This window comes from Sphaerodactylus townsendi, linkage group LG09, assembly GCF_021028975.2.
Source record: "Sphaerodactylus townsendi isolate TG3544 linkage group LG09, MPM_Stown_v2.3, whole genome shotgun sequence".
Classification (NCBI taxonomy): domain Eukaryota; kingdom Metazoa; phylum Chordata; class Lepidosauria; order Squamata; family Sphaerodactylidae; genus Sphaerodactylus; species Sphaerodactylus townsendi.
The window spans coordinates 94,253,432-94,277,143 of NC_059433.1; the positions used below are offsets into that span (position 1 = coordinate 94,253,432).

A 23,712-nucleotide genomic window follows, 5' to 3' on the forward strand; every position below is an offset into this window, starting at 1 on the left:
TAGAACCCCCAGAAACTGGCAAAGAAGAGAGAAATCCTAAAGTTAAGGCCAAAGAGAAAATGGAATTTTTCCCCCAGGTTACCTGCTGCAGAAAGGGTAATATAATGTCCAGAATTCTTTGAGTATCAAATGAAGCTACAACTCTCTCCCATATACAAAATCTAGCGCCCCACCCCCACCCCGTTTGTTCTCTGCCTACTAATGTTATGGATTTTTTTCAGATACTAGATGCCCCTGCAGTAGCTCGCCTGTCAGGGGGCCTCATTACCAAAGATGGGGAAGGATCTCTACGTAAGTCAGTAAGTCAGATTATGCTCTCAGAAAACCTTACGGGCCTACAGTCTGACTGCAGGGCCTTGCCAAGACGTATCTCCACTCCAAGGCTAGTACTTCTTTGTTGAAGGATCTATTTTCATCCTCCTGATCAGATCTCTGAGTCTAGAAAAATGAGTACAGACACTCTAGCCAGCTCTCAATGCCTAACCTACCATGTGTTTCTTATCAGCTCATCCAAGAATAACCTGAATCCACCACAACAGACAGAGCACCCAGGGGTCCGTCCTCCAGAAATAGGCTCTACCAGAAGAAAAAAAATACAGAAAATCTCTGGAATGACAAAGTAACTAATATATTTCAGGTCATAAACTTTGGAAAGACCACAAAACCTAATTACTGCCTGTCTGGACTTAGTTCCTTGAATGAGGTTCTAATACTATCCCCCTGCAGTGATTCTTAAGACCCTTCTAGCTACAGACCCTTCAAAAGGCAGTCTGAGGGACAGGTTAGGTTCCACCTCTCCCTAAGAGTGACCAAAGCTGACTGAATGTTAGTGAGAGATGGAAAATGGCAGCGAGGAAAGCAGTTGGGAGCTAGGGAGTTAAGGGGAAAAAGAGTATGTCCACCTGAGAGAAGCAAAGGCAAAGATCAACTTAAAGCTAAATAGAAAGAAAAGTCACTTTGTAACAAAAAATCCCAACTGTTGGAATAGGGAAACAATTCATAAGTTTAATACAAACACAATTTCTACCTCACTTCAGTGCTATCTTCAAACCATTAAAGAAGTTAACTCCTTGTTTAATTCTGTTGGCTGTGTGTCTCTGTGAAAGAAACACACACGCATACCAATGAAGATCTCAGTCTACATATGTTTTAGGATATAAATAAATAGGGGCAGCATGTGAGTGGAACAGCGTTTGAGCCCCCAACTCCAATAAGTCTGAAATGTTTGAGCAGGGCCTGTTATTAAAGGAGCTGGACTACCCTGTGTAAGGGTTTCAATGGTGTTGATGTTCAGAACAGCCGCCTGGCCTTGACTGAATTCCAAAATCCGGGCGATGGGCCAGCATCTGCGGCGGAGACTCTGGGGGAGGCCTTATCTCTTCGAGAGAGATGAGAACTCCGTTCCCATGAGAAACCGGGAGGGGGGATGGGATGGACAGAGTTATAACCTGTGCTTCTGGCGGGAGACTTTATTCCTGCCACGTCGTGTACGTGAGCTTTCTAGGATGTCTGAATAAACGGTCTTTTACACCAAAAAGCCTTTTATTTCTGCTTCTATGGAATTCCTTACATTGTGGCAGGAATCCTAGTTCATCTATCTTCCCAGTGTAGTGGACCTCTGGTGTCTCGGCATGGAGAGGTTGAATATTCCTGAAACTGTGGAAGGCGCGGTAGCCCCCAAAGAGGGCTCCGAGCTTTCCCTTCTGGATTTGGAGGAACCGGCGGGAGAACGGGTCTCGCTGGTAACTCTTTCCCGTCCTCGTATCAACACGAGTCTTCCCTTACTTCGTTGGGACGAGGGACGAGGGAACGATCATGTGGACTTGCATGAGTCGTTTGGGGCGCTGTCTATGGATCGGTATTGTGGATCGGATACCTACCCGTTTCCGTGTGGATTACAAACCTCAGATGCAACCTGTCACAGAGGAGATGGGCCTGACCACTTTTCATCGCGGCAACCCAGGAGTCAATTGAACGATTCCTGGACTCGTATTTCGATGATGCTCCCAAGAATCCACCGTGGCACTTAGCACTGGGGCCCGTCCTAAGACCACCGTAGAAACCGGGACTATATCGGGATTGGGAGGGGTATCCGTACCAGCTTCCGATCGGACTCCCCAGATCCCGGATCAGCAGCTGCACCAGAGGCGCCCCGTGGAGCCGCCGGTGGACCACGAGGTGCTGAATTCGATGAGGAGGAATCCGAAGAAAGCCTGCCTTCTCATCCGGACCTATTTCCCCTCCCGTCAAAAGAGAGCTGGGATGAGGAAGTGGCCCGACTGCGAGATGCCCAAGAAGCATGGGCCCGTGAACGCCAGCTATGGGAAGAGGAACGGGAGCAGCTGCAGCAAGAGCGCGAAAACCGGCACCAGGACCGGTAACATCAGAGCAAAGAAACCCAACTCGAATCGGACCGTGCCAAAGAGGCTGTGCAACGGGAATATATGCAGAATCTACCGACCCATGATAAGGCCCTGCAACACTCCAAACTGGATCCAGAGCGTCAACGCAGCGTTAAGGCCATGCGTGCACAAAGTGAACTAACTGCAGCCATTCAACGAGACGAACTGGCCAAACTGGAACGAGAGAAAGCAGCTTTGCATGCGCACCAAGATGCCTTGACTCGCAAGGAAAGAGACTTAGCCGCCTTGGAAAAGGAGCTGAAGAAGCAGCGGGACAAGATGCCCCAAGCTGGAGTCTACGCCGTTACCGGTACAGCCAACGCCAGAGGGGCGACGCTTCTGGGTCCTGCTACTCGCGTATCTGCCACCTTCCAAAGGCCTGCTCCCACCAGAGCACCAGCGGCGCCGGCACCTGTGCCTCCACCTCCACCGATTCCGGCTCTCCCTGGGCCACTGCCTCAACCTGCGCAACCGCCGCCCCAGCGAGCTCCGAGGGCCGTGGAGAGAGGATATTACAGACCTCCGATACCTGCCCGTTTCGATGGGACCGCTTCCAAACTCCCCTACTTCATCCTGCAACTCGATGCCCACATGGAGGACTATGACGATTTGTACCGGTCTGAACGCGAAAAAATACGGGACATCGGTTCCGTCTTGGATGGAGCGGCAGCCGACTGGTTTGTGACTCTTTTTGACCTGCAAGGGGATGATACTGCGTTCCTCCAAGCCTTAAGGGCTGCGTTCCTCCAAGCCTTAAGGGCTCGCTTCCAAGATCCGGATGCTGAAAATGAAGCCATCCGCACCATTAAATCTATTCAGCAAGGCAACCGCTCTTTTGCTGAATTTGCCCGTGAATTTCGTGCGGCGGCTGCTCGACTCCCTCCTGAGTGGCCTGAGCGCATGAAATGTGAATACTTCTCGGATGCCGTCGACGGCAAACTGCGAGAAACGGTGTTCCTTATTCGGATCCCACGCACTATTGCTGAATGGATCGAATTGGGATCTCAAGTGGCGTCTCGTTTGGATTACGCTCGCGCCGGGGGGCGCCCACGCGCCAAAACCCGCTGCTACGACCACCTCTGCGACTCGCAGTAAGTCAAGCCCAGCAGTCTCTACTGAAACCACCTCCGAGCGCCGTCGCCGTTTGGGATTGTGCCTTTACTGCGGAGGACCGGGTCATCTAGCTGCCAACTGCCCGAAAAACAGAAGCCAACCGCTCCGGCTGCGGCGCACCCCATCAGCCAAGCCACCACGTAAATCCGGGCCGCCTCCGACGGGCTCGTCTAAGGCGGTTACCGGCGACCCAGAAGAGGGAAGTGGCGGTTTGCCTCTCATCAACGCCCATGGATATGGGTTCGACTCCAGATGCGGTGAGTGAAGGCAGCCTCCCATTACGGTTCAAAGCGATTCTGGCCAACCCCGCTAAGCACACTCGTATTATAGCCTCAGCCCTTGTAGATTCTGGGTGCTCCCATTGCTTAATGCGGTCCCAAGTGGCTGAAGAACTTGGATTAGACCGAAGTTCCCCTAGCTAAGCCCATACCGTTCACACAAATGGACGGCAGCCCCTCGGGGCCGAAGGACCGCCCAGTTCAAAACGCAACCGGTTCTCCTCGCGCTGACCATTGGGAGAAAATTAGTTTTATTCTGGCCCCAGTGGCCAAACACTCCATTGTCCTGGGCATGCCATGGTTGTTGTTGCATGAACCAAATATCATTTGGAAAGAACGGATCTTAGAATTCACTGACCCCCCCTGTGGAGAACACATGAATTGGGGGGATAACTCACCTCCTAATGACATACACCCCTGGCTTTCGTCAGCTGTGCAGCTCCAATTGCTCCCGAATCCACTGGCATTCCACCGGCTTACCAGGATTTAGCCAGAGTATTTCAGGAGCAAGAATGCGATCAATTGCCACCCCATAGAGACACTGACTGCAAAATCGTATTACAGCCAGGGGCTCAACTGCCCAAGGGTAGAATCTACCGCATGAGTCCCAATGAGGAGAAGGAACTTCGTGCCTTCTTAGACAAGAACCTTGCTCGCGGATTCATACGACGAGCTACCAAACACACACATGCTGCTCCTGTATTATTTGTTAAAAAAAGGACGGGTCTTTAAGGCTCTGTACGGATTACCGAGGACTCAATGCGGTTTCCCTGTCCAATAAATACCCTTTGCCTTTGATCAAGGACCTTTTAGATGCATTGGGCAAGGGACGTATTTTTACTAAGTTGGATTTAAGAGAAGCATACTACAGAGTCAGGATTGTGGAAGGCTATGAACATTTGACTGCATTTAACACAAAATTTGGACAGTATGAATACTTAATAATGCCATTCGGGTTAAGTGGGGCCCCCGGAGCTTTTATGGCCCTCATCAACGAAGTTCTACATGACTTACTATACAAGGGAGTAGTTGTGTACTTAGATGATGTTTTAATTTATTCACAAACCATGGAGGAGCATGAAGCCTTGGTTCGGGAAGTATTAAAACGCGTGCTCGACAACTCCCTCTTTGCAAAACTTTCTAAATGTTGTTTTCACCAATCCTCCATAGACTATTTGGCTATCGGATCTCTTCCGAGGGGTTAAAATGGATCCTGCTAAGATCCCGAAGCAGTCCTCCAATGGCCTGCCCCACCAATCGGAAAGAACTCCAGTCTTTCCTAGGGTTTGCTAATTTCTATCGTTGACTTTATACCCCAATTCGCTGAACTGACTCTCCCACTCACAGACCTCTTACGTACTAAAGGTAAAGACCCACAGGCTGCCAAGCCCGGGGCCCCCCTTTCTTGGTCTAAGGAATGTCAGACAGCCTTTCAACATTTGAAATCAGCTTTTACTACCGAACCTATCCTAAAACACCCTGACCCAGATCTTCCTTTTGTGGTTCACGTGGATGCCTCGGACAAAGCGCTTGGTGCAGCCCTGTTGCAGAGAAATAAAGATGATAGGCTTGTTCCGTGTGCTTATTTATCAAAAAAATTCTCTGGTGCTGAGCTCAACTGGACTGTAGGGGATAAAGAGACTGCGGCCATCAAAGTAGCGCTCTCCACTTGGCGCCACTGGCTGGAGGGGGCTAAACACCCCTTTCAAGTTTGGTGGGATCACAAGAACTTGGCAGCCCTTTCCACCCCTCAAGATGTCCGCAAAACAACTCCGTTGGGCCGATTTCTTTTCTCGTTTTCTCTTTCACCGTCCATTTTTTCCCTGGAAAAAACCAATTAACTGGCTGATGCGCTCTCGGCCTGCCGAGGAGGGTGGAGCTGCCTTACGGGATATCCTGCGCACTGTTCTCTCCCCCTCCCAATTGGGGCTGGCTGTCACTCGATCTCAGACGTCCACTCCTCCTTCACCACCCATTCCCAGCCTGATCTCTCCTTTCCTATGGGAACTCGAGGAGGCGGGGCTCTTGAGCCACCAGCGAGGAAGGTGACTCCCAATTACGCGGAGAATGGTGTTTGGAGGCCGGGGATTGTTGGTACGTGCCTCCCCTCCGTAAGCAAGTTCTCCAGGCCTGTCATGATGTCTGCTCGCCTGGACATTTTGGCTTCCTTAAGACTCTGCATTTGGCCCGCCGTCAATTTTGGTGGCGCGCGATGCGTAAAGACATTGAGACATATATCAAAGGATGCTCTGTTTGTGCGGAAGCCAAATCCGTTCCGGGAAAGCCCCATGGTCTGTTAAAGCCTCTCCCGGTGGCCTCCGTCCCTGGGAAGTCATCTCCATGGATTTTATTACGGATTTTGCCAGAGAGTCAAAGGCAACACAGTCTTGTGGGTGGTGGTGGATTTATTTTCCAAGCAAGCCCATTTCATCCCATGTACTTCCATCCCCTCGGCTCCTAAGTTAGCCCGGCGTCTGTTCATTCAGCATATATATCGTCTACACTCCTCCCCCGTCAAGGTGGTGTCCAACCGTGGGCCAATTCATTTCAAAGTTCTGGAAAGCTTTTCTGGGCTTGTTGGGGGCCGCCCCGGCAATGCCGCCCCTACCGTTCAAAGTGACGGTGAGTGGGAGAGAGCGAACAGAACCCTGGAACAGTATTTACGTTGTTACACCAACTATCACCAAGACAACTGGTGCGATTTAATTCCGTTTGCAGAATACGCCTACAATAATGCGGTTCATAGCAGTACAAAAAAAAACCCCTTCGAAATTGTGTCTGGCCGATCCTTCCCTCCGTTGCCACAACTACCCGCAGAAGCGTTGAATCCTCCAGAGTTCCAACAGTGGATTTCATCTCTGGCCGAGGGGTGGAAAACAGTCCAGACCGCCTTACAACAAGCTAAAGATTCCCAAAACTTCAAAGCGGATAAGCACGGCTCTGATTTCCCTTTATGTGTGTAAGCCTGGGTATATTTGTCTACCAAGAATCTCAGAGACGTACATAAATTTTCAAAACTGGGCAAAAGATTCGTGGGACCTTTTAAGATTACTAAAGTGATTAATGATGTCACTGCCCGGTTAGACTTGCCTAATTCTCTAAGTAATATCCATCCTGTCTTTCATTCCAGTTTACTCAAGGAGGCTCCCGTTTCCGATGCCTGGCACGACCCTCCGGAGAGACCCCCGCCGACTATAATTGATGGCCACAAGCATTACGAAATTGACGCCATCCTGGACTCTCGTTTTAATCGCAAACGCTTGCAATATTTAGTCTCTTGGGTGGGATATTCCTCTGGGTATAATCAATGGGTCTATTCAGAAAATATTGACGCCCCTTCCCTTATTTCTGCTTTCCACCGCACCTTTCCGCACAAACCTGGGGGGGAGAAGTTTTTCTTAAGGGAGGCAGAGTGTAAGGGTTTCAATGGTGTTGATGTTCAGAACAGCCGCCTGGCCTTGACTGAATTCCAAAATCCGGGCGATTTTGCCCAGTCTGCTGATGTCTCTATCAGTAAGACAGAGAACCTGACAAGAGAAATGTGTGATGGTCTGACCTACTTGTAATTCTGAACTTGAGAGAGAGAAGTACAGAGTATGGTAGGTACTTCATGTGAGTGGAGAAGGGATGTTACAGGAAAGTATTTCTTTAGACATCAACTACCTGCTACAACAGGGCCTCTTCTGGTGCCAAGGGCAATGATTATATAAAGCCCAGCATAATTCAGGCAATTACAGATATGAGGTTGACAGATTGGGGAGCAACCTGCCAGAGAAGATATGTGAAAAGAGATATGGAACCATGCAAAGCAGGAGATGATCAACCACCTCGAGATCAGAGCAATAAGACTGGCAATAGTCAAGATTCCAAAATGTGATCAAAAACAATCACATATTGATAAGAGCCGACAGTATCTCAATGAAAGCCCTCATAAACAAGGTCCAAGTTATCTACCCTGCATGCAGAGACAGCACAGATGCCATCTTGGGCAAAAAAGAACCTCAAATTGATATCAACTGAACCCTTACAGAGCAGCAGAACATGCTCCTAGACTGGATAAGCAGGCAACCCATGGTCTCTCACAAATGTTTTAAATAAGACCGAAATCTTCCATCATATTGCAAAACATTTTGGAAACCTAGATGTCTTCATCCTGTATATCAATCATCATTTGTCCAATTTTTCACCTGATTCCAGGCAGCAGGAGCAGAGCAAACAGATGTCCTGATATCCCTCCCGTCACTGAGCTCCCTCTTTGCTTTTCCATCTATTCTTATTATCCAAAAGAAACAGGAAAGGAAAAGCAACTCTTGACCTGCAAATGCCCATGAAGACCCCTGTTTTAAGCATTCATGTAATCATTAATAGAAGACCTTTGGAAGATTCTAATCTGTCTGGATATACTTCAACATGGGCCACTGTAGACCCAGAATGGCAGAACCTGATTTCATAGAAACTGAAAGAGAAAGACTCTTCTATAACCATCACAAATACCATGCCAGCCTCTAGAAGAGTCCATTGGATTCTCACCGTGAAGGGCTTTTCTACTGGAGGGAAGGGAAGACATCTTGTATGAGATATGCTCTTCACCACTTACAGGGAGGCAGGCCAATCAGAAATCTCTGACATCACTTCCTGTGTAGGTCCTCTGGGTCAATTCCCTCAGTATTCTGCCTGACATCGTAGTAGACATGAGGACCACAGGAAGACGAACTAAACATATAACATTTTAACACTCGAACACAATGTTAACAACATAAAACATAACTTCAGCTGTGTTTTACTCTGGCTCCATCCTATTTTCTCTCACGTTCTCTATTCTTTTGGAGTACCATCATTGGGAAGAAACCGAGACCGGGGTATGTGTGTGTGTGTGTGTGTGTCAAGATGTCTTCCCTTCCCTCCAGTAGAAAAGCCCTTCACGGTGAGTATCCAATGGACTCTTCTACTGGAGGGGAAGACATCTTGTATGGGACCTCCCCGAGCAGTGTCCCCTAATTAGGGTGGGTCCCCTTAATCCCCGATGATGGTTTCCAATACTCTTCTGCCGAAGGCCACATCTGCGGCTGCAATGGAATTCAATTTGTAGTGTCGTACAAATGATGAAATAGATGACCAAGTTGCCGCTTTGCTTATTTCCTCCACAGATGCATGGTTTCTAAATGCAGCATTGGTTGCCGCACTTCTAATCGAGTGCGCAGTTACGCCTGACAGGAGTGTCAGACCACTAACCTTGTAAGCCTCAATGATGGTTGCTTTCAGCGTAGAAGGCCTACCTTTGGAGGTTGAATATTAATGAATAATGATTCTGATTTTCTCAAATGCTCTGTCCTGATTAGAAAAGCCTTCAATGCTCTCCTGACATCTAGTGTGTGCCATAATTTCTCTTTTGGGTGAATTGGATTCGGCATGAAATTAGGAATCGTAAGCTCCTGTCTCCAATGGAAGTTCGTATTCACTTTTGGGATGAAAGCCGGATCTGGTCTCAGCGTGACTCTATCTTTGTGGAAAATACAAAGTTTTGGGTTTGTAGACAGCGCTTGAAGCTCTGATACTCTCCTTGCTGAAGTTATCGCAACCAGAAACAATGCTTTCATTCTAACCCATCTTAGATCCGTTTCTTGAATTGGCTCGAATGGCTGTTTAGTAAGGGCTGTTAACACTGTGTGTAATCTCCACTATGGAAATCTATGCATTGTCGGTGGTTGTGATAGCTTAACTCCTCTTAGGAAATTCATGTCTGTCTGTCTGGTGATGGTGACGCCTTCAATGAATGGGCACACAGTGGGTATGGCTGCAATTTGTCTTTTTAAAGTGGAGCTATGGAGACCTAAGTCAAAACTTCGTTGCAGGAATTCCAGTATGTTCTGTAATGACGGACCACTGCTCCACTGCCACACCATCTTACGAAGGCTTTCCATGATGAGTTATATATAGTAATCGTTGACCGTTTATGTGCTGCCAGAATGGTGGTTGCCACTTTTGCTGAAAATCCTTTTCGCATCAGATGTCTCCTCTCACAAGCCACGCAGTCAATTTTAGCCATTCTGGGTTGGGGAAATTGATGGGTCCCTGTGAGAGTAGATCTGGCACCGGATCCAGTTGTATTGGTGGGGCAATCATCATTTCCTGTATTGTCGAAAACCACGGCCTCCTGGGCCACCTTGGTGCCACCAGTATCACTGTCGCTCCTTCTTCTTTTATTTTCCTGAGCAGTTGAACTATCACCGGAAATGGTGGGAACGCGTATAGAATTCCCTGGGGCCAAAGTGCCGTCAAGGCATCTGTGTCCATCGCTTTGCTGTTGTAAAACCTGGTCATGAACATCTCCACTTGGGCGTTGTTGGGCAACGCGAACAGGTCCACCGTTGGCCAACCAAGAACCTCGGTAATTTGTTGGAAGACTACCAGATTCAGTTGCCATTCCCCTTCCTGGATTTGTTGTCTGCTCAGCCAATCTGCCTTTTTGTTTTGTTTTCCCTTTATGTGTTGAGCTTCTAGGGATAACAGGTGTTGTTCCGCCCAGAGAAGTATTTTGGTTGCTTCCTGATGTAACCTGCTTGACCTTGAGCCGCCTTGATTGTTTATGTACATTTTCGCCATGACATTGTCCATCCTCAAGATGACGTGCTGGTCTTGGAGTTGTGGTTTGAAGTGCATCAGCGCCAGCAGTATTGCCCTTGTCTCAAGAAGATTGATGGGTAATCGCGAATCTTGTTGTGACCATGCTTCCTGAATGAATTTTTGGTCTAGGGTTGCCCCCATCCCGTGAGGCTGGCGTCCGTGTATATCTGCGGTCTGTGATGGTGCAAATGCCTCTGATGAGGCTGTCCCAACGCGTCCACCAATGTAGGCTGTCCTTGACTGAGGTAGGGAGAATAACCTTCCTGTCCCTATTTAGAATGATGTCCCTTTGAAAACGTCTGAGGAACAGTTGAAGGGGTCATGTATGAAGACATGCCCATTGTGATAGGTCTATTACCGTGATTAAGAGGCCCAATAGACTTGTTAGTTGAATTAGTGATTGTTAGTGCACGCCTATTACTTTCCTGGTCACTTGTTGGATTTTTGTTACCTTTTCCTCCGGTATGAAGAGAGCGTCGTGCTGGGTATCTATGGTTGCACCTAAGTGATTTAATCGTAGCGCTGGTGTAAGCGAGCTTTTTTCTTTGTTTATCAGGAATCCGTGGTGTTGTAGCACATTTACTACTGTTTCTACATCTTCTACCCCCTGCTAGTATGTCCTGGAGCGGATCAACAGATTGTCAAGGTAGGGGTAAATATGTACTCCCTGTTCTCTGAGGAGAGTGATGGGGGCCAATAGAATTTTTGAGAACGTTCTTGGCACAGTTGCCAACCCGAACAGAAGTGCTTTGTACTGTAAATGTTGATCCCCCACCGCGAATCTTAGGAATTTTCTGTGTGAGGGGTGGATCATGACATGGAGGTATGCTTCTCTCAGGTCCAATGACATCAGAAGGTCTCTGTGGTTTAGTGCCAGTGAGATGGACCTCAGTGTTTCCATTTTGAATTTTGGGACTTTGATAAATTTGTTGAGGAATCTTAGATTCAGTACTGCTCTGCAGTCCCCTGACTTTTTGGGGACCGTAAAGAAGTGCGAATATAATCCTAATGATCTCTCCTGCATCGGGATCACCTCTACTGCCTGTATCTGTAACAGATGTTCTATTGCCTCCAATGTTTGTTTTGCTTTCTGCGGGTTTTTGGACAGTGGAGACGGCACGTAATGTTTTTTGGGTATCTTTTGGAGTTCTATTACGTAGCCCTTTTGGACTGCTTCCCGTACCCAACTGTCCACGTGACCTCCTTGCCAGATTTAGCTGAACTTGGCAAGGCGACCCCCCACCGGGAGGTCCAAACCGTCATTTCTTGTTGCGGTCTGTTTTGAAGTTTTTGCCCTGTTTGGTAAAGGGGCGGAAGTTTTGCTTGCTCCGAAAGGAACTTTGGTTTTGCCAGTTTGGGCGTGGACCCGCTCTGGGGGTCCGTGGTAGTGTCTTGTGAGATCTGAAGGTTGTACTGTTGAAGTTCTGAGATCTCTCCAGTTTAATGGCCTTGGGCATCACTTTCTTTTTGTCTTTAGTTTCTACTAGTACCTGATCCAATTCTTTGCCGAATAGGGCACCTCCGTAATAGGAGTAGGCTGCCACTACATGTTTTGATTGAGTGTCAGCCTACCAGGGGCGTAGCCAGTTGTTCCGTCTTGCCACCATGTTGGATGACATTGTCCTAGCTGCTAATGCGATCGCGTCCATGGTGGCATCTGCTATGAAGGCATTTGCTATTAGAACCCTTTCTACCCCCTCCCTTAACGCTGCCTCCTCCGGTGGTAATCTTTCTATTATTCTCTTGAGCCACTTCATGGCAGCCCTGGAAACTGTTGAAGCTGGGGTTAATGATTTAATCAGTGCCGCCAGCCACTCATGCAATCTGCGTAATGCTGCTTCAGACTTGCGGTCTAGTGGGTCTTTAATAGTTCCCTCACCTTCCTTAGCTACTAGCCCCCCTGAGTGTAGGATTGCCACTGGGGAATCTACTGGAGGGTTCTGCAGCATGTCATGAAAGGGGGTAGGTAACAGGTATGTTTTCTTAAAGGTTAGGGGAAGTCCCTTCCTGCCAGCTGGGTTTAACCATTCCTTTTTTATGCATTTCACGAAATATTCTGGCACTAGGAAATATTTTTCGCCCTCAGAATCCTTTGGGAAATAATCTTCTTTTCCTTTTGGGAATCCTTTAACTGTCTTGGTTGAGGACCCCTCGCCCAGAGGGTTTGCGGGCTCTTCCGCATCAGCCTTGTCTTGCAGATCCAAAGCTGAGATAGTTTTGGTAATTAAAAGCTGCAAGTTCTCATTTCTAAACAGTTTGGCTGATTGTTCGTTTGTCTCCTCCACTGTTTCTTCCCCCTCTGAGAATCTGTCCAATTCCTCTGTCTCTTCTCTGTCTGACCCATCCTCTTCCTCATTGGGAAAGGCTATTGGGCCCCTGGGACGTTACAGGGACCCAATAGCCTTTCCCAATGAGGAAGAGGATGGGTCAGACAGAGAAGAGACAGAGGAATTGGACAGATTCTCAGAGGGGGAAGAAACAGTGGAGGAGACAAACGAACAATCAAGCTAGAAGAGGTGGGAGGGGGTTCAATCTGGGAGCGCTGAGATCGCATAGCAACTCTCTGGCGGTCCCTCGCTGTTAGCGCTTTATCTATCTCTTGCCGCAGTAAGGCTGCAAAGGCAGCAGGGGAAGCATTGTGCCAGGCCGTGAGCTCCAAATTGGCGGGAACTGTTGGTTCTGTCCTGGTGGCCTCCAGCGCAATGGCGTTTGGAGCCTCTTCCCCCGTCTCCAGCTGGGACTGCCCCCCCCCCCCGTACTAGTACCGGAGCCTGGGACTTGCCTGATCGGTTGGCTACCACTCGGAACTTCCGCATCACTTCCTTGCCATACCAATACTTCAGCTAAGCGCTCCAAGTCCCGCGAAGGGTTGGAGGAGCTCAGCTGGCAGCCGGCCATTGCAGCTGAGCCCTGGGAAGGCGCGCAGCTCCCTCGCGGCAATTCCGTCCTGTTCTTCTTAGGCGCGGGAGCTCCCTCCTCGCGCCTTGCCGCTTTTGTACTCTTTTGCATCTTGGAACTTCGCTTCGGAGAAAAGCGCTCCGCTTGCGTTTTCTTCTGTGCCTTTGCTCTCGTCCCCTCTGCAGTTGAGCGGGAGAATGTCTCCCTCGGAAGTGTGAATGATTGCAAGGCCATATTATCTCCTACCTCCCTTTTGTCTTTTGCCCACTTGGGACTAACACACACGCAAGACGGGGGGTAGAGAAACAACTGATCTCGCACACTCACAGGACACACAAAGGCCGTAGACTGAGGTAATGAATGGAGTCTCACTAAATAGCTGCACACCCTGCAGAGGCAGGAACAATACTGAGGGAATTGACCCAGAGGACCTACACAGGAAGTGATGTCAGAGATTTCTGATTGGCCTGCCTCCCTGCAAGTGGTGAAGAGCATATTTCATACAATATGTCTCCCCTCCCCCCCCCCCAGTAGAATTTATAGTTCTTCCTTTCGGTGCAAACAAAAACATCTAGATGTGTGCAGCCTGACATTATACCAAATTCAAAAGAACTTGCAACATCGTGTAGACCAAAAATTGAAAGCAAATATGCTGCACAGACAGGTAGCAACAGCCTTGGAAATTCAATCTTCAGACACACCATATTCTGGTTTCTTAAAGCAGCTGCCCAGGTCAACCTTGTTGTGATTTACAGATTCCCTTCTTGTAGGTTACACAAAGTCCTATCAGTTCTTATACAACCAACATTCTGAATGAAGTTCCAATAGTTAAGAATAACTGATGTTACTTCAGCCAGAAGGGTCTTGGAATCAGGCGCCCATCTACCAAGAAAGCTCTGCACATATTCCACAAAATGGTTCTAGGAACATATGCCACATTCAACCCAAAGGTCAATGCGTCTTCCACCAACCTCAGGAAATACTGTTACCTTCAAATGCTACAGGACAAAAATGTACATAAAAAAGCAGCTGTAAGTCATTAGCAGACAAAGCCCCATGATTCTGACTATAAGATTTCTAGATGGGGGCACCATAGAAATAAGAAGATTGCATTTAACGTAAGGGTTCCGTCTGCTGTGAGAAAGAGAGCATCTTGAAATGGATGAGATTCCTTTTACTGTTAATACACTTTTGAAGTTTGTAACTGAATGGACGTGTGATGGCAAGGACAAAAGTCCCAGAAGATAATTTCACAAACATGATCTCAGAAACATACCTATGCTCTCCTGCTGACGCTTTTCCCAATGGAAAAATGAAGTTTTGTATAGCACTGGAAGAACAGCAATGAAATACCTTTTCTTTTGTAATTGGTAAAATGCTTTTTGAAGACCATCATGGACTTTACATTAAAAAAGCAGATTGCAGAGAGTTCCCTCTTCAGTAGCAAGTATATTTGCAATGCTGCTTGCAAAACGCAAGCCAATTACACATTTATGTTTCAAAAAATTAGTTTCAGCAGCAAAATAAATTTAGGCTTGATAAAGTGGTAGTGCATATATTTCAAACACCCCCCCCTTTTTTTGTTTTTCTTCAATCTACATCTCTAGGGATATTACAACACAGGTTTGAGCATGTTAAGACATAGAAATAATTCTGCAGTTCTTAAGTAGTTCAACCACTGAGGCGACCCAAAGACATTCTGGGATTAAAGCTAATATGATCTTTTAAAAAAAATCAAAATTGCCATAGTCACAAAGTAATATGATAGTATTTAAAAATTGTACATCAATTTACTATCCATACCAAAACTGTTTTCTATTCATCAGTGTAGCAATTGTAAAATGTTACATACCAAGGAATGTCTCTTTACATGTTCTCGACGAGTAAACAGTTTTCCACAAATGTCACAGCTGAAAGATCTCACTCCTGTATGAATGAGCAAGTGTCTCTTTAGTGTTCTTCTGTATTTGGCTACGTAGTTACAGTGTGGACACTTCAGTTTGTTCATGATTAAAGATGAGTCACCTAAGAACAAGACACAACCAAGTTTAGTATGAAAATGAAATCAGCATAGTTTCTGAAAAATTCTGCCATTCATAAATATTACACTGATTGATTATTAGGTTAGCAAATCAAGCCTAAACTGTCCCTAGAAGCTAAAATGACTAAACTTAGACTATTGTACTTGGTCACATCATGAGAAGACAAGACTCTGTAGCAAGGAGGTAGGTAAGGGGTGGGGGTTCTCGGGTTCAAACCCGCCCATTGCATGTCTGAAGCTCTGCCCCCATTTGTGTTTTTTTGTATTTTAAAGTGGTTTTTTGCCTGCAGGGGGCGCATTTTTAGGCAAGTGGCACCACAATTTCAGGCTATCATCAGGTGACACTCCTGATGATACCAGCCAAGTTGGGTGAAGTTTGGTTCAGGGGGTCCAAAGTTATGGACCTCCAAAGGGGGTGCCCCCATCCCCCATTGTTTCCAATGGGAGCTAATAGTAGATGGGGCTACCCTTTTGAGGGTCCATATCTTTGGACCTCCTGAACCAAACTTCACTAAACCTAGGTGGTATCATCAGGAGAATCTTCTAAAGATACCCTAAAAGGTTGGTGCTGCTAGCTTAACAATTGCACCCCTGAGTCTCTTGCTGACACCACCCAGGCTTGGTGAAGGTTCGCTCAATGGGGGATGGGGGCACCTGTGATAGCCTGAAAGTTATGGACTCCCAAAATGGGTGCCCCATCCCCCATTGTTTCCAATAGGAGCTAATAGAATATGGGGGCTACACCTTTGAAGGTCCATAACTTTGGACCCCCCGAACCAAACTTCACCAAACCTGGGTGGTATCATCAGGAGAATCTTCTAAAGATACCCTAAAAGGTTGGTGCTGCTAGCTTAACAATTGTACCCCTGACAGCAGGAAAATTGACCCCCCAGATTTCCCCAGATTCTCCTTTTGAATCCAACCCCTTTGGCATGGATTTAAAGGGAGAATCTGAGGTCCCCAGATTAAACCTTGAAAGTGATGCTGTTTCAGGGTGGGGGATAATCCACCCCCAAACAGCATCACTTTCAATGTTGTTTTAACTGGGGACCCCAGATTCTCCCTTTAAGATGGATTAAAAAGGGGAATCTGGACTCCCTAATTTAAACACCATTGAAAGTGATGCTGTTTGGGGATGGATTTCAGCATCACAGCAGCCACCCATGGGGGGGGGGGCGCAAATCTCAGGTTTTGCACCAGGCTCCATTTTCCCTAGCTACCCCTCTGTCTGGAGGGGAGGGAGAAGGGACTGCTGGCTACCAGCTGGGAGCCCCGCTGGTGGGGGGGGGGGGCAGGGCAGTGGAGTCTGCCTGCTCTGGCCTCGGAGAGCTGCTTTTATAAGCACTGAGGCCGGGGCGGGGCTTGGGGAGATGTGGCCATGCCCCGAGGGGCGGGTGGGGGCCTTGCCCCCGAACCCCCCCATAAAAATCTATACCTATGTCACTGCTCTGTAGAAATTCAATAATTTTAGGAAAAGTGGAAGACTCAAGAGGAATTGTCTCCATAAATAAAGTCAATAGCCCCCAGTTTGAAGTTGGAAGTGACTTGATCGTACTCTTTTAACACACACACACAATTAGGTACATTCATATTTTAGAGTAAGGATCTCCACTGGATTCCTTGCCTTGCTAGAGAATATACCTTTAGGAGATCAGTTATAAAGCTCACTTGTTCAACTACTCTATGAAGATTTATTCAGTTTGCAAGAACTGATGCAAGTTGTTTTTTAAAAATATTTGATTGGCTGAAAGCCATTAAAAAAACCCAACTGCAAAGTTTGAGTTGTTCATGCATATTAATAAACAATGTTCTAAGCATTGATTGCTTTCATGTCTATGTAGCTGGTCTACTCTGGGGTTTCACTCAATGTTCAGATATTTATTTGGGTAATGATAATTGAGGTTTTAATGCAACCAATTTTTAAAACCTTATCTATAAAACTTTATGGAAATGTTTGAAGAAATCATGACAAATAATTATTGGAATCAAGTGGTATGTGAAGACGTAGCTAAGTTTCTTGCAGGTAGCAACAGAACTTCGTTGTGGTGTTACGCTATAGGACTTTTTACACTTCCCATATTTTTAGTGATTCCAGGACCAATTTGATGGGTCTATTTCCTTTTTTCCTTTTAATATTTTATTTTGGAGTTTTATAACTTAATTTTAAACTATGTAACACTATTTTCTGAACTTTAAGTCAATGAGACTATATTTACATATATGCGACAGAAATTTTTCTGCTCTATCTATAGTTGTCAGAACTATAATGCTGAAAAATCAATCACTTTAGTGGGGCTAAATGTGGAATATGAACAAATGTAAACTGTTTAAATTTAATTACATTTTGAAAATGTCTAGAAATTTTAACATTTTTTCTAGAAAATGCACACCTCTGAGAGCAAAGAACTTGGAGTTGGTGTATAGCATGCAAAAGCAGAATCACATACTATTTACATCCACACAGGAAGGATGCTTTGGGTTTCAGCAACATACAAGATTGTGTTTGTTCCTAACTAAATTCAGCTGGTCTGAACCAAGCAAAAGCGTCAAGATCCCCATACGCAACTAACATACTCCCAACACAAACACTTACAGGAAAAAAACCTGTATGATCGCTTTGCAGAATGAACTGCTGCTCTATGTTATTCATGTTTATCTACAGAGACACAACTAGCATTTTAAGAATAACATCTCTATAAAACATCCCTACATTTATCACACTTATGGAAGAAGTTGAGTCCTACTACTCTGTTCTTCTGATATGTACCTCTGGTGCAAACAGCTTCCTACACATTGGAGGAACATGCCAATGTTGGCAAAAAAAATGTGAGATCCAACCCAATATGTTAAAGACATTAGAAAAACAGTATTTTTAAAATACTGTCTTCATATTTCTTACCCTCCTCAACTCTACAATATACTATTCAAGTAAATATATCCTGAAGATAAAACTCTGCTGTTTGATAAATCAAGTGACTTTTATCCTTCTGCATAATTTCAACTGAATGCTTGTGTTTAATGATACACAATTGCCTCAGCAAAGAATGTGAATCAGAGATCAAAATTTGAAAGGCCAACTGCCATTTTTTAAATGTTCCCTGTGCAAAAGTCCAGGAAGGGTAATACTTGTTCAAAACTACAATTGATCAATAACTGCTATACAACATTAAGAATATTACGAATTTTAAAGCACATCTAACCAGAACAGGTGCTAGTCTGTGTCCCGTATTGATGTATGTTGTGTAAATTGCAAATTAATGCGAAACTTATACAAGGACGTTGCTCTTCTGTGGCAATTAAAATAATTTCTAATATCAATTCAGCAGCCAATTTTTAATAAAGAATTTTATGCACCCTTACCCTCACAGCATACAGAACTAATTATGAAAACAGGCAACTATAAATAATTATAGAAGTTACTTGCCATTTTCCCAGGTTTCCTTTGGCCAGGATTCAGGTAATAATCCATACTTGAAATCATTTGAAGTACCTGGCAACATTCCGAACTTGAAATCATTTGAAATAGCAGGAAACATTCCGAACTTGAAATCATTAGAAGTGCCTATCAGGAGAGGTTAAGGAAAGGTTATATATAAAAAGTCTATCTACTGAAGCCAAACAAGTGACCTATTTGTATGTGAAAGAGATATGATTATGAGTTAAGTCGCGGCTTCAGGCTAAAGGTACTCTACGCACTGGCATGAATGGTTACCACACACACATACACATGTGGCATGCCCAAGTCAAAATCCATGTAAGCAGCAGGTCAGATAATGCAGTCTAGTATCTGCTAAAGTGATCCTTAGAAAGATGGATATAACTACTCTAACCATTCTTTCCACAGGTGAAATAGGACCCAAACAGCCACACCTATACTGAAAAACCAATGCTGGAAGCACAACAGATGATCCCAGATACAGTGAGGGTGTATACTTGACTAGCGGGGCCCAGCCACGTGCTGCTGTGGCTTATTGTGGTGAAATGGAAAAGGAACAGTAGCAGCAAATCAATTGCAGAGGCCAGCAGTACGTGCTCATGCAAACACGCAGCCTGATACTGTACGATGTCATTGATGTGTGGGCCCGCATTCCTTGGGGGGGGGGAATGGAAAGGCACCCCTCCCACACATCTAGGCTGGCTGGTCATGATCCTGTACCTGGGAGTAAGTTTGGTTGGTGGCAATGGGTGTCGCTTCTGAGGAAACCCTCTGAGGGGCGCGACGCAGTCATTCAAAATATGACACAGTTGCTGTACCGAGCTTACTCCTGAGTAATGTGTGCCTGGTTTTCTTAACTGTAACCGCAGTATTCAGGGAATCTAGGGTGCCTGGCCCCTCCCTCCCGGTCCTTGCATGTCGCCCCTCACTCTCTTCCCTCCCTCACTTCTCTTCCCTTGCATGCCACCCCTCCCCCTCCTTCCCTTTCCCTCCGCTAGGGTGGGTGGGTCATATCAAGATGCTGGGCCCCCTGCCTCCCCTCCCTTGCATGCCACCCCTCACTGTCTCCCCTCTCTCACTTCTCTTCCCTTGCATGCCTCCCACTCCGTCCCTTTCCTCTCCATCCCTCTCTTCCCTTGCATGCCACCCCTCCCTCCCTTCCCTCTCCCTTGTGTGTATGTGTGTGTATGTGTTTCACTCCCACTCGAGTTACTGCCTATGTACTGTTTTCACTGCTCATATCTGGCTGTCTGAGTGAACATTCTAAGCAGCACGAACATTCTAAGGGTGACAGTTACACACAGGCAGCTGCATGTCTTTCACCAGGGAGAGCCAGGAAAAAGGCGTTTTACCTGGGCCAGGTGTGAAATTTCAGGTATGTGAACATCTAAAAACACTCTCGCCTGGCTGACTATAGTGGCTGGGAATTTTCAGAGAAATTGGCCCAGCAGTTACTGAGGTATACTGTCATCAACAAAAACACTGTTAGCTTTTTATATATATAGATAATAATGACCTAGCAATCAAATTACAGTACTTGGACTCAACAGTATACACACTAGTGAATTCTCCTAAGACCCAGTTATTCTACATCCCGGAGCTAATCGACATTATCATATATGCCTGCTGCTATCATACACTGCCTAGCAAGGATGAAATCTTGAACACGGAGCATGTGCTATGCAACTGACTTGCTGCCTGTGTTCATGCATTTTTTCCTGGAAACTGACCCCAAGTCAAACACTATTTTCTAGACAAGGTGTGACTAATTTCCTTCTCCTTCCTGCCACAGTAGTATTAACCCAATGGTGACCAAGAATATGCATTCCAAGAGGGACTACCAATTGAACAGAACGACAGATGAAGACATGACAATCAACAACAGGCAGAACTACAAACTGCAAGTTACTTTATACGGGATATTATGAAGCGTCAGAGGGATTATTTTTACCCTTTTATCCTATGTGCATACTTTGACTCACCCATCTTACACATCAAACTCTTAATAAAGTCATCTATGTGCACTAGACTAATGCTGTCATGCCCCTGGACTGTTCAGTAATGAGACTTCATGTTTAAATGATTTCCTTTGTTAAAAACAGCATCAGGATTAAGCATTTAGACTTCCATTGACAGAACTAAATATTAAGCACCAAAACACCTTCCATTATACCCTCACTCCATTCCCCCTTTCCATATTGCTTGACACCATCCTTCGGGTAACAGCACCCCTTCATTCTCATGGGAAGCAAAACAAAGCAAAACAACCCATACTCCCCAACGCTTTGAAGTATAGAAGTCAGCAGCTGCCTAATGAGCTGATTAGCCCATGCGTAAAAGCAAAACTAAACAGCAGGCAAGAAATGAAAGTCCCAGACAAAGGATCCCACATTCCGGCTGGGAGACATGACAGGATCAGGCCAGAACAGGGACAGATCATGACAAATGCATGGGGATACAACTGAAACAGATCAATATACATCTATGTACAAACACATGCAAAGTGCAACAATATTTACTAGAACCAGCTTATAAAACAGAGGGTGCTTACTTCAGTTTCCTCCCTCCCCCCCATTTAAATTACCCATGACAAATAAATCATTGTACAGTGTGCACAGCTAGTACTATTTTATAGTACAGCAAAATATGTACAGTAGTAGATTTAAAACAACTTTAGCAAAGACACACATATAAGAGTATACAGGGTTTGATTGAGGGTGAATAAAAATTTAAAAATTGAATTTTGAAAATGTAAATTGGATTTTTAATAGAATGCTTTTTGAGGAAAAATTATAGTTTGAATAATTTTCTATCTAAGATACATTACAGTCCAAAAGTTATTCATTATGAAATAAGGATTAGTTATGTAGCATGAAACTGTATATTCATGCAATGATTAATTTTTCTGGTAGATGAATTCCATTACTTCAGTCCCAATGTCATGCTCTTCCAGAGGTTTCTGTAAGATAATTTGGGGAAATTTTTCCATCTAGAAGATATTAATAACAAATGCTTTGCTCTTCAGTTCTCAAAACTTTGAATTTATGTCTGCAAAGATAACATGCCTCTTCTTCACAGTAAAGATGTTATAAAATAAACATACACATTTGAGAAAAAGATTTTAATCTCATTGTTCTTTTGCAACTCTATGTATATAGACTGGTTGTTGTGGGTTTTCCAGACTGTGTGGCCGTGGTTTGGCAGATCTTGTTCCTAACGTTTCGCCTGCATCTGTGGCTGGCATCTTCTGGTAATGGTATCCTGAAACTGATGTACCTTGAAGGGACACTTGGCTCAAGGTCAATTGGCTGCTCTATTCACCACTTTGTAGCAACATTAGATTTACATAATGTGAGAGAAAAAATGTATATGGTATGAATGACTCTGGGGTCCTTAATCTTTGGGCTGTCTCCTAGCCCCTAAGGCAGAGGGAGACAACCTGAGTTCCACGGCAGGAAAAGTTCCAGAAATTTAAATCTCTAGAAGAGGATTTTTATTTTACTTATTTTAACCACAGAGAGCTTACATAGTGAGTACAAGGCCAGCAACTAAAGTCTTTCCAATTAAAAACTGGAAGACTATAGTGAAGTTTTAATAAAGGACTCTTGTAAAAAAAGATTAACAACCAGGGCATGCTCTGCTCCTAAGAAGCAAAGCAGCTACAGACAGGACTGCCTTATCAATTACATTTAGAGATATACTGCCTCTGAACAAAATATGTTTGATGTTGCTATCATGAGGAGATTTGTGCAGTAGGTATGGAGCAATAAGTGGTATGGAGCAATGGCTCAGCAATACTAGGATCAGTTCATTTTTGAAGGCATAGGCATCATGCCACTAAACATGAAGATACTGGCCACTGCAGACATTTAATTATCTATGATTAAATTCTAGGTTTCCTAGTGTTACTGAACTTGGTCATCCAATGCAAACACAGTATGGTCTATAAGCAAATACTACCTTTCCATTCTACAAAAGTGCAGATTATGAATAAGATGCAACCTATGCCCTGGCCATGTCAGCTTTCAGAAGCAGAGGAAAGCCTAGATATAGATTTAACAACACATAGATGTCAAAAGGCATGGGGAATATACCAAACCCTACTAGTGAGCTCCACATAGAGGAACATTTTGGACCCTACCCCAGCAACAGAGAAACAAGTAACCTACGTTTTATTGAAAAGAGTGATCTATGAGGATCAACAGAATCACAAACCATCCACTGACCTCCTAATGGAACAGGACAGAAGAAATTACAGATTTGATCTTGGTTGTCTGTTTCATTCAGAAACACCAAACACTTAGCCAGTGTCTGCCCAACAATGCAAGATTAGAAACTAGAACTACAACATTAGCTGTCCATAGGGAAAGTTCTTTCCTAAAAGGCCTTTCCTTCTTTTAAACTATGGAAAGTTCTTTCCTAAAAGGCCTTTCCTTCTTTTAAACTAAGATTAAACAGACAAAGTTAGTTATAATAATCTAGAGTACCAGGACCAGCCACAATAGTCAAAGGTCAAAAACAGACTCATGACATAAAGTTAAAACAATCTACTGAAGTTTCTGAGCCACACGTTATAAGGGATCAAGATATAGTAATCTTAACCTTGTTTAGGTGAGCAGGACTGGACAGGTGAAGTGAGGGCAAAAATTTATTTGCTGTCATAACTACTCTGAAATAGGACTTCAAATGTACACATCTGGTTGGTTTTGTTCAGTTGCTAATTTATCCTTGCCATCTTACCCTGCAGCTCACTGAATTATGGTAATAACTAAGACTTTGTGACAGAATGAGGATGCCTTTGACTCACTGGTACTGCAGAAGTCCATTTGCTATCCCAGAAGCATATTATGGCTTCGACAGTGTAGCAGGCCCTTTCCAAAAACCAACTGGACCCCTAAGCATTTAAGATGACCATATCCC

General features: G+C 45.1%; 1 protein-coding gene across 1 annotated transcript in view; it reads right to left on the bottom strand.

The window, feature by feature from the left end:
• Positions 1-23,712, bottom strand: part of ZBTB10 (zinc finger and BTB domain containing 10) — a 46,398-nt gene that overhangs the window by 5,979 nt on the left and 16,707 nt on the right. The window contains exons 3-4 of the mRNA XM_048507403.1: positions 18,781-18,918; positions 15,168-15,340 (exon numbers count right to left, since the gene is read on the bottom strand). Coding sequence (XP_048363360.1) covers positions 15,168-15,340; positions 18,781-18,918 — 311 coding nt within the window. The remainder of the gene's footprint in view (positions 1-15,167; positions 15,341-18,780; positions 18,919-23,712) is intronic.